Below are 12,348 nucleotides of genomic sequence, written 5' to 3' on the forward strand. Positions count from 1 at the left end.
ATTTATATAGCGCTTTTCTGGACACTCAAAGCGCTTCACATAGAAGGGGGGGATTTCCTCAACCACCACCAATGTGCAGCATCCACCTGGATGATGCGACGGCAACCATATTGCGCCAGAACGCTCACCACACACCAGCTTACTGGTGGAGAGGAGACAGTGATGAAGCCAATTGGTGTATGTGGGGATGATTAGGAGGCCATGATGGACAGAGGCTACTGGGCAAATTTGGCCAGGATGCCGGGGTTACACCCCTGCTCTTACGAAAGACATTCTGGGATTTTTTATGACCACAGAGAGTCAGGACCTCGGTTTAACGTCTCATCAAATGTAAGGCTTGATGGACAAGTCTTCTGTTGTTGACATTTTATTAAAGTGTGAATAAAAATGTTCTCGTATATAATCGTATATCTCTAATCAAACTACAATAATGGTCGAACGTCAGAAAAAGGGTAGAAACATCAGAAAAGGGGTAGAAAAGGGGCTTGTGGAGCTATAATAATGAGAAATTCAGACCCAAGCATTGCAGTTATGTTTTATATAGACCACAACGGTATGATTTATATGTAAAAATTAATGATTTAAAAGCATGATATGTACCCTTTAAACTGTGTTCCGAAGATGAACGGAGGTCTTACGGGTCTTGGAACGACATGAGGGTGAGTCATTAATGACATAATTTAAATTTTTGGGTGAACTAACCCTTTAAAAAACGAAAAAAAATTACCAAACATAATGTTCTCTCACCATTCCTGAATTCTAACACACACTCACTGCGTTCGGCATCACCTTCAAGGTGTGACACAGACTACTGGTTCAATAAATGCTTTAACAATTTATGCTTAATGAATCACGTCGTGATCAGAATGCTCATTCTTTTTGTCAAGATCCTACACACTGTATATTGTACTTTGGATGTGCGCGTGCATGCTTCATATGATCTACGTATGTCACTGCATGTTGATATCGGGCAAACCGGAGAAGTTCCACAAAGTCTTTTGTTTTAATGCATAAACCCTTATGTTAGAACAACAATTGAGTGGGTGGTCTTTTTGCTTTACCCAGGATGCATTAGGATAGATTAACGTTTATATTAACTCCAATGTGGTTACATAAATGTTTTACTACCTCTGAATGTGGTTTGATTGATCTGTTCACAAAATGTTTAGAAAGTGTTTAGAAAGTTGTTTAGCATTCTGGCGTTGGCCTGGTGGGGTAAAGAGCTCCGGATTCCTCCTATACTGTCGGCAGATCCCAAACCCTTCTGTTGATTATGTTTGTTTGTGATGATTTAATTCAGTTCTGTTCTATGTTTTGGAGCGTAGGGGTGTCCTGCCCTTTATTTTTGACTTTGTTTGTGACTTTATTTATAAGGAGTTAGGGAAGTTTCTTTGTAATTTTGTTTATTCCCTGATGGTCATTTATACATGTTTGTTTATAAGTCTATTTTGTTTATTATTTTGTCCTTGGGGCACCCTGAAGCCATTGCTCCTTAATTCAATTACATTTTCCACCTTAAATAAATTATACTTTGTGGAACTTTGTGTTTTTGGTGATCTTGTCGGCTGGGGTTTCCTTTTTACCAACATCAAAAGTTCACGTCAAGCCAGTCCTTATCACATGGGTCATAACAATGGTTACTTTATCTCAGAAGATCAAGGAACATTTTTAGCATAAGCTGCAGAGAAAGTGCTTTGTAATTCCACAAATGAAAACCCTCAGTTCATGGTTAATTTAAGTCATCATTAACAAGCCATTTTTATACGATATGGATCATCTGCCTTCCGCAGTGCTGCTCGCTATATTAACTCTGACTACATTCAGAGACCATGCTTTACCTGCTCTAAGGTAAAATATGTCTACAGTTCGCAAATGCACTAAAACCACCTCAAATGATGTGGAAAAGACCATCATTGAAGGAGTTTTTTGGGTTTTTAGGAAGAGAAATGACTTGAAATGAACAGACTCACAAGCAATGTGAAGACTAGCTTCTCTGCTGAGAATGGTCCCGAAAGAGTTGGAGGCCAGACATTGGTAAATACCAGCATCCTCTTCCTTATTGAGCTGGCTGATTCGAAGGTTTCCTCCTGAGATGCTGTATCGAGAGCCAGGTTGAGGGGAAATGAAGCTGTCGTTCATTTTCCACCTATAAAGCACAGGGAGAAGTTAACAGAGAGTAAATGGAGTAGCTACTTGAAAATATGTTCCTCCTTATTCTAAGTAAAACATAGTAAGATACAGTACACTCTTAGAAGAAAAGGTTCTATCTAGAACCTTAAAAGGTTCTATCAGCGCTACATAATTGGAACCCCTATAGGTTCTATTAAGAACCCTTTTAAGGGTTCAATAATAAGAACCCTTTAGGGTTCTTTGTAACCAGGAAAATTGTTTTATATGGAACCTTTTGGTTTCATTCATTATCATTTGTTTTGTCCTTTCCAGATTAAATATTTCATATTATTTACAAACATCAAGACCCTAAAATGTATTTATGATCACAAAATTCAAGATATGGGGGTTAGAAAATGTGTATATTCATATCATTTTATGTAGTTAATCAATATCACACGAAGAGTGCCATTTCAGTTTTTCTCCTCCAAAAATCAGCATGATTAAAATGTGATATTGACTTACTACAACAGTATAATATACAATAATTTAATTACAACTACAAAATGTTGCAGAATAATGTAATATATGAATTAATTATAGCCTATAAAGAACCTTTGTGCCAAAAGGGTTGTTGTCATTATAGAACCTTTTTTAGCATAAAATGTTCTTTGGAGTTGACCCTATGCTTCATATATTGAACCCAAATGAACCCTTTTTTTCTAAGAGTGTATTCAGTATTTGTTTGATATTCGTATATATGGTACTTTACACAAACATGATACAAAATAGATCCTGGACCTTTTAAAAATGCTGAGTGAAAGGTAATATTGAATCTCCACCTCAAGCAGTGTTGCTATTGTTAGCTAATTGAAATAAATCTGAAATAAACTAAAATATGAAATGAAATCTAGAACTATTTGCTTGAGGACTACTGAAATAAAACACATTTAAGAAGTGCTAAAATGACTAAAACTGGAATTAAAATAAAAGAAAGGTCAACAGAAATATAAAAACAAAAACAAAAAATCTAATAAAAAATGACAAAATCACAAAACATAATTACTAAAACTTAAACTAAAATTAAATTGAAGATTGAAAATAAGAACATAAAAGCTAATCCAATTTTTTTTTATAAAAATAACACTGACCTTTCAAGTCAAACTAGATATATGATCTGTTTTATTTTTTAAGTTTTTAAACCCCAATTTTAAAACGCATAGTTTTTGATTTGCATTTTATCTATTTAATTTTACAGAAATAATTAAAGAACTTTAAATAATAATCCTTTCATACTTAGCATGTATTAATATATTTTCATTATCAACATGAATCAAACATGACATTTTTAAAATAAAACAAAATTTATTTTGATCTATTTAAATAAAAAAAGAAAAAAGAAAAAGAAGTGCTCAGCATTCATGAACACAAAGTGACAAAAACACAAACAACAGCAAAGCCTATTAAGTAGAAAGACATGACTTTTACAACAGATCGATGGCCCAGTCCAGTCAGACATCAAAAACCACAAAACCCAAGAGACACACGAGTTCAGATCCACTGCAGCAAAAGCCTGATCTTTACGTCATCACACAATTAATCAACACAGTCAAGTAACGTAATCACTGAGTTTCAAATTAGTAAACCGTAATGACTGAAAAAAAAACAGACCTCTCTGTCAATGAAACATATAAATGAAAACAAATGAGTCTGCAGTGTGTATACCACAGCAAATTACGGCAATTTCAATTGAAGAACAGGAGAAAACAGAGAAGGGCACTATAGTGGCCATCTGTACGTAATGTATCCATGATCCATGTCAATTACCTGTCTGAGTTTATGTACAATGGAAATCAATACAACACACAAAAAACTGGAAAAAAAAAAAAACCCATGAGGTCACGTTTCATCCCCTCACACTTAAGGTCACGTCTACGACCTTTCCATACTGATAGATATCTGTACCGTGCTGCACAAGTTAATGCATGGGACTTGGGAGATATATTTGCATGAACAGCTCACTGTTTGCTCTGCCTGTCACTCAAATTCAATGATGCACTTTAAGAGAAGAAAATAAAGGAATAAATTGGTTCGGCTGAACGGAATTCTTTCAGGGACTATATCCTCTAGACATATTTTATTCTGAATACATTGAGAATGTTTTCCAAGAGGGTTGAATGCCCAAATAGTGCAGTTAGAAATATTTCGCTCTTTTCAGCTTCATCCAAGTGCTGAAAAAAATATAAAAATTTATAATTTAACAGAAATCAAGGGCAGACTTTCAAAGTGTCTAACATTTGAACGCTTTAATTATTATTTTTAAACTCCTTGTAGACAGATGTCAGGGCCTTAAAGTCGTGGATTTCCTTTGAAATGATTTTTTGAAAAGAACGGAACTTGAATATGCAAGCGATTTCATAAGAAAATAATGTAGGTCGTATATATGTAGGTATAAATGTCACTTTTGATCAACTTAATCTGTCCTTGCTAAAGAAAAGTGTTCATTTCTTTCAACAACAACATAAAAAAAAATGAATGTAAAGGTTATATTAAAAGTTTGTGCCTGGTCGACGCATTGTGCTGTTTGGTCATGTTTTGAAACAGCGTGCAGACAACCTTTTTTGTTGTTCATTTGTAGGTCACTTTTATGGTCATTGAGGAGAAACACAATATAGAAAGCTGCCTGACTAGAGAAGAGAAACCTATAGCAACTGTGTCTTTGAGATTAAATTATACATACATTTAAAGCAAGATTTAATTAAACTGAAAACAAAGACAAAGAGATCAGGGGTCATGCACAAGAATAAGACGGTGTCAAAGAAAGAAAGCATCCATGGAAGAGAAGAAAATAGCTTTTCAATGAGAAAGGAAATTCTAATTAGCGTTAAAATACATAAAAAGGCTAAACCATCTGAGAGTATTTCAGAGACGAGTCAAATCAAGCGACAATATGAAGGTTTCTCAGTAATAGCAGGAATGGAGAGCTCCACTCTTTGATAAAATAAGGTGTCCTTGGCCGCCTGAAAAAAGAGTTCCCCTCATGTTAGAAATATCCAACATGTGCTCAAGCGCTCAGGAAAACTTCACACTTGATCGCAAGCCTATATTGTACAGGTTAATCAAGTATTACGTGTCTTTGCCACTGACAAAAAAATGATCAAATAAAGCTTGCCTTAGCTTTTTTTACACCAAAGTTCATCAGCATGCTGGGATCTCACCTGTAGGACGGGGACGGATGTCCCTGGGCTTCACAGCTGAAGGTGACCTCCCGACTGGGCTCATTAAGATGGAGAGGGAATACAATACTTCCCGGCTGTTTGGTGAATACTGGCCTCAGAGGACCGCTGCCTTCTAAAGGTGAGGAGGAAAAGATCACAGTTAGCTAGTCAATGCTAAGTTTAGCTTAGCATGCTTTTTAGAACAAAGCTGTTCTGAAAGGTATCCATCTGTTCATTGGACGAAAGCCTAGCTGTCATTCAATAGGGCAGCATAAATTTGGCGAAATCAGACATTTTAAAAACACTTGAGATTATTGTTAGCAGGACGTTAGCAACACGTTCAAGACGCTAATATCGCAAACCCCCAAAAGAGCAAAACATAATGTGAACTTTGAGCTTAAACGCTGTTCGGGCAGTACATTTCATTAAATACTGTACTGCTTTTCCACCACCTGTTTAAAATTCATAGTCACAGAAAAAAACAAGAGCTTATTACATTTTCAAGAAACACACGGTGAGCCACTAAGCTTTCTAATGCGATTTCCTCATACCAAAGACGCTAACTTGCAGGAAAGTAGCTTAATTTTGTGTATCGTGTAAACACTTAAAAGACTGGAAATTGTGTGGTTTATTATTCTCCGTAATTACATGTTGATGGTTAGCGCAAACCACTTATCCTGTCTTATTGAGGACAAATGGCCTTCAGCAGGATGAGACATCCACCCAACAATGAGCAGGACGGAGAGTTTTTATGCGAGAGTGAATGCAATTTGCATAATCTAAAACTCATTTTATGCCAATTAACACAACATAGAGTCGAATGCTACTCCATTGTGTCCAAAACTCCACAAAACGTTTCCATGTTTTGTCTAAAAAAAATGTGATGAACTGAATTTTTGAGTGTTCAAATGACATCCGCACTGAATCTGTTTGTTGTGTCTTGCTGTATCTGCCGTTCCACTTTTGTGACCTTTCAAACATGTTATACAGAGAAATTGGCTAATTTATTTCATTCTATAAATAATGTGTAGTCTTGACTTTCTAATAAAAAGTAATACCCTGCTTTGCATCCCAGAGTATATGACGTGTCGTTTCCTTAAACACAAAACATTTTATGTATTTTATTAATTGACATTAATCATAATGGTAACACTTTACTTGAAGGAATGTGCATAAGACTGACATGACACCTTCATAACCATGACATGACATATGTCTTGAATATGAAGTAGCGTTTATTCATGTTTATGACAACTGTCATTAAGTGTCTTTCGCTCAATGATGACATTTTGAATGCAAATATGACATTATTTAAGATGTCTTTGTTCTGACACCTTGACAAAATATAACACCATAACCTGTCAGTGTCTTTGTCATGACAACTTGACATTAAATTAAGTTAAACTGTCATGTGGTTGGCTTTGACATTGGCTGTCATGAGGCATTATAACTGTGTTATTAATATTTCTCGTGACCTCAACTACAGTGGTACTAAGTGAATTTGTCATTAAAAAGTTACATAATGGCTTCATGACAGCCAATGTCAAAACCAACCACCTGATAGTTTAATATAATGTTAACCAATAAAGCTAGGTGGTTTCTTAAGTTTGATAATTAATCTGCTGTGTCATGTTTATGACATGTTGTGTTGTCTTAGTAATTTCAAGTTGTCATGGCAGACAAGATTTATTGGTTTATGTCAAGGTGTCATAACAAATACATCTCAAACAATGTCATATTTGCATTAAAAATGCACTAAGCGTTTTTGTGTCCCCACATTTTGATTGTTTTATTGTTTGTTTTTTTTCACATAGACCAACGCCACTTTTGCGTCATCGAAGGGTAACGCCCCCTTTTGGGGGAAAACACCTCTATACTGTCTATGGGAAAACATACGGATTTCCATGAGAACAGAACTTGCACTAGATTTGCAAAGTTTTTTGATAGCAAAAATGGCACAAACTCAAAGAAGCTAACGTTACTGAATACGGGGTTACAGAGGTGTCCCTTTGAAATGGTCGAAAACTGGATTAATGACCCCACACAGCGGGGACTATTCAGACATCTAACGATACCACTATCTCGTCAAATCACCAAGTAAGCCTTTTTAATTTATTTATTTATCATTTACACACTCACAGTAGCCTATGACAAACTACTAGACGATGAGGCCATGTCACTTGGATCATAATCTTGATTTACGCTATTGACAGTTTTGTTGTCGACTAGCTATTAGAAAGACTAAGCTGTTAGCAGCTAACGTTACCTTATTAGACTATGTCAATAGCTTAAATCAAGTTAAATATGATCCATTCATCGTCTAGTTTGTCATACTGTGTGTTAAGGAAAAAAAAAGGCTACGTGCTTACTTGGCGATTCCACGAGATAGTGGTATCGTTAGATGTCTGAATAGTCCATATTTGGCCGCTGTGTGGGGTCATTAATCCAGTTTTCGACCATTTCAAAGGGACACCTCTGTAACCCCGTATTCAGTAACGTTAGCTTCTTTAAGTTTGTGCCATTTTTGCTATCAAGAAACTTTGCAGATCTAGTGCGAGTTCTGTTCTCATGGGAATCCATTTGTTTTCCCATAGACAGTATAGAGGTGTTTTCCCCCAAAAGGGGGCGTTACCCTTCGATAACGCAAAAGTGGCGTTGGTCTATAGCTGCAACATAGACTTAAAATACACCGTCATTAATGGTCATATAACCTATTTGACCAAGATTTGTTTCCAGGTATGACTAAAAATGGGTTTTTTACTTTCATTTATATTTTGATTAAATGGGTTTTTGACTTTCATTTATAGTTTGATTTTATATATATATATATATATATATATATATATACAGTATATGTATATATATATATTTATATATATATATATATATATACAGTATATGTATATATATATATTTATATATATATATATATATATATATATATATATATGTATGTATGTATGTATGTATGTTGTCCTTTCAATGAAAAGCTCATTATTATGCGTGTATTTGTCTCTCTCAGGTGAGACATTATAAATGATGAGGGCTGGCCTGTTCATGCTCATTCGCATATTGCCTTGGCAAACAAAAAATATTTTTTTCACAACATAACCCAATTCACAGTTTTATGTGAAAGATTGGGCAGGGTGATTTTCAGATCATTGTGAAGAAAAAACTCTAGGCCACAACATCCATTAGTCAAAAGTAGTGTGGACGCATATTTCATTTGTGTTTTCTGTCCAGAAACTTTCATTTTTAGTTTTAGTTTTTTCAATAACCACGCATAAACAATATTCTCTCAAAAATGCAAACATGCACATACATGTTGCTCACATATTATGGTAGCCCTGTTTGTGCTAAATATAATGCAATTTCAACCGGGCCATTAATTTGTTTATAAGCAATTGAAAAAAGCACAAATGTCAGGGCATGTCAGAACATCTCAAGGACCCCAAATACACATTGGACCCCAGAGGGTTAATAACAGTTGTCTTAAACATGCATACAAATTTATCATACAAATATGTCATGTCATGATTATGAAGGTGTCATGCTAGTCTTATGCACACCCCTTCAAGTAAAGTGTTACCAGCAAGGGGTTAAATGTAAATATTTGGCACGAAAGACAACACACTTAATAATGAAATTATAAGAAAAGCGGTAACACTTTACAATAAGGTTCATTATTTAACATTAGTTAATGTATTAACTAACATGAACTAACCATGAGCAATACATTTGTTACAGTATTTGTTAATCTTCGTTGATGTTAGTTAATGATAATAAAGCTGTTCATTGTTTGTTCATGTTAGTTCACAGCGCATTAACTAATGTTAACAAGATTTTAATTAAGTATTAGTAAATATTAAAATTAACGTTTACAAAGATTAATAAATGCTGTATAAGTGCTGTTTATTATTAGTTCATGCTAACTAATGTAGTTAACTAATGAACCTTATTCTAAAGTGTTACCAAAAAAAGCCTAAATAAAGGTTAAAAATTGGCAATCAGGCACACATTTCCCCCCTTAATGAATACGTTAAATTCTGACCGTAATATGTTCAGTTGTACTGTAACAACTGCTGCAAATCTTTCTTCAAGTCTGAGCCAACAGACATGCGTTCACAGCTCACCAACTACTTTCTTAACCTACATTTAGAGGACTAATTTCAAAGGAAACCATCCTCTTGAGAAATCACTTCATCTTAGGCACACACCGGTGTGTTTATTAGCGTTGTGCATCAAGTTCCAGAGGGGTGCAAACTGAATTAATGCATCTGAAAATTCGGAACTAACCATTTTTCTCCACACTGAAATGCTAAATTAGTCTACCTAGTGTTCAATTAGCATCTCACTAATGCAAGAGAGGTGGAGTTTATTGTGATTCTGGGTAATAATAGAGCACAGAAGAGCTCTCAGTGGAGGTGTTTGAAATCTACACTGCACCAAGGCTAATTCCAATCTCACTGTCAACAAGGGCTTTAACTCTTAAATGCAACCGGAATGAGAAGAGCGAGTGAGAGCAAATGATAAAGTGATACTTCACAACCATAATATTTACTCTGATTTCCCATTACCACATGTGCTTTCCACTGTTTAGCAGTCCGACCTCTTCCCATTGCATCCTCTCTTATGATTTTATATTTATATGAAATTCTGGAGCTTGTTAATGCTTTTACAAATAACTATGCAGCTAAACAAAAGATCTGCAGATACTACCAGGGGCGTAGCCAGGACATTATTTCTGGGGGGGCCAGCTTGTGCCAGTCTTTTATTTGGGGTGGCACTTGATTGTCAAAAACTACTATTACTAAAACTCACACGCGGCTCGTCAGGCCATAAACAATGGATTGAACTCCCTTATGACACTAATAATGTCTAATTGATAAATGTGTGAGTGCAATGTGTCATCATTATGTGAGGGGTTAGGGACCTTAACATGAGACAGGGATGTTTTTAGTGCAAATGACAGAAAGACACAATATGAATTGTCATATTAGGCGATAATTTATTTAGGTAAACCATTGCATTTTAAGTGCAACATCCAATTTATTTGTGATAATACAGCAAGTTACAACGGTTGCACGAATCATAACTAGATCATGTAGTAACACTTGAGTCATTAGTTAGTTCCAATGATCTTCACTTTATCACTTTATAAATGATAAATAATTAGTAATTCCCACAGAAGTATCTAGTAACACTTTCATCTGTGAGCTATTACTTACTAATTATTTGGATCTGTATTATAAAGTGAAGATCATTGGAACTAACTAGTAATGACTCAAGTGTTACATGATCTAGTCATGATTTGTGCAACCGTTTGAGATTTTTGGTGAACTTTAGTATACTTTTAGAAAATGTCTTTAGTAACACTTGAGTCATTACTAGTTAGTTCCAATGATCTTCACTTTATAATACGAATCCAAATAATTAGTAATTCCCACAGAAGTATCTATAACACTTTCATCTGTGAGCTATTACTTACTAATTCGTTAATAAGAGTTTATTTTAGTTAATAGTTACTAGATTGTTAATAAACTTTTTCAGTAGTTCTCTGGGATGTATTAAAAAAATAGAAGTTATTGATTACTTAATAGTGAACTACCACTTTCATCTGTGCGCTACTTACTGGTTTGTTAATCAGAGTTTCTTGTTAGTTAATAATAGTTACTAGATTGTTAATATTGTGTTACTCATTGGTTCTTGCAGTTATTCATTAATGAAGGAACCGTATTCTAAAGTGTTACCCTGAAATGTTCTGTTCGCTTTGTGTCTGTTGTAACAATTACACTCTTAGAAGAAAAGGTTCAATATAGAACCTTAAAAGGTTCTAAAGCGTTACGTATTTGGAATCCTTAAAATGCAATGCATGTGAATGATCACAAAATTCAATATATGGTGGTTAAAAAATGTAATTAATCAATATCAGACGAAGAGTGCCATTTCACTTTTTATCCTCTAAAAATCTGCATGATTAAAATGTGATATACTACAACAGTTTAATAAACAATAATTTAATAACAACCACAAATGTTGCAGAATAATGTAATATATGAATGAATAATAGCCTTTAAAAAACCTTTGAGCCAAAAGGGTTCTTTCTTTTCAGTTTTGAACCTTTTTTAGCATAAAATGTCCTTCGGAGTTGATTAAAGAACCCTATGCTACATTATAGGGGCCGTTTACACCTGGCCACTTCATGCGTTTTCTGTGATCGGATAGCTATCCGATCGTGAAAAGACCTGGTGTAAATGCCCCCCGAAACGCATTCGAGACGGATTTGAATCCGATCACTCAAACCACTTCAGAAGGTGGTCTGGGCCGCATTCCAGACGAAACTGGACAAGTGTAAATGCATTTTGTTCTTGAAACCACATATGTAAATGTTAATACTCCCAAAAATGCTAAAAAAAAAAAAAAAAAGAAACGCGTGAGAGCGTGTTACAGGCTACATGTCATGCTATTTTAGTCAGATATGACGACGCTACTGCGACGCGCATCATCACCTCAGATGAGCGGCTGAACGCAAGCCAACGCGCCGCAATCTATCGCAAATCAAAGTGAAAGTAAGTCGCAGACGATTAACACTACCATCTTCATTAAAAGTAAAGAAACGAAATGATCTTACCAGTTCTGTTGCCGCTCTCTCTTATCACCGTCTTTGCTGATTTTGAAATTAGCCGATGATCAATAAAATCCAACTCATATCTGTTGCTTTCGGTGACGTGCACTTCATTAAATCTGTATAACGCGGGAATTGAAGATCGGATTTATATCCATTTTGCAAAAACACATTTAGGCCTATGTGACCGGGTGAAAATGGAATCGTTTTGATAGCTATCCGATCTGAGAAAACGCATTAAGTGGCCAGGTGTAAACAGCCCAAGCGCTGTCAGAATGCAGGCACGTCGTCGTTTTGTCTCGCACTCGCACACGCACACTGTTGATGGGGGCGAGACCCAAAAAGTGACAAATCAATGACTTGATTAAAAAATGCATACATTTCAGCTTCCTTTTT

At 35.3% G+C, this 12,348-nt stretch overlaps 1 protein-coding gene across 2 annotated transcripts in view; it reads right to left on the reverse strand.

Moving 5' to 3' along the window:
* The window catches only part of cntn3a.1 (contactin 3a, tandem duplicate 1), a 73,442-nt gene that overhangs the window by 44,101 nt on the left and 16,993 nt on the right, over positions 1–12,348 (reverse strand). The window contains exons 3-4 of one of the 2 annotated variants that reach the window (XM_039652946.2): positions 5,328–5,457; positions 1,971–2,146 (exon numbers count right to left, since the gene is read on the reverse strand). In XM_039652946.2, coding sequence (XP_039508880.2) covers positions 1,971–2,146; positions 5,328–5,457 — 306 coding nt within the window. Of the gene's footprint in view, positions 1–1,970; positions 2,147–5,327; positions 5,461–12,348 lie in introns of both variants that reach the window. The other variant, XM_039652945.2, reaches the window with a different exon arrangement.

This window comes from Pimephales promelas, chromosome 20 (genome assembly GCF_988280905.1).
Source record: "Pimephales promelas chromosome 20, fPimPro1.hap1.1, whole genome shotgun sequence".
Classification (NCBI taxonomy): domain Eukaryota; kingdom Metazoa; phylum Chordata; class Actinopteri; order Cypriniformes; family Leuciscidae; genus Pimephales; species Pimephales promelas.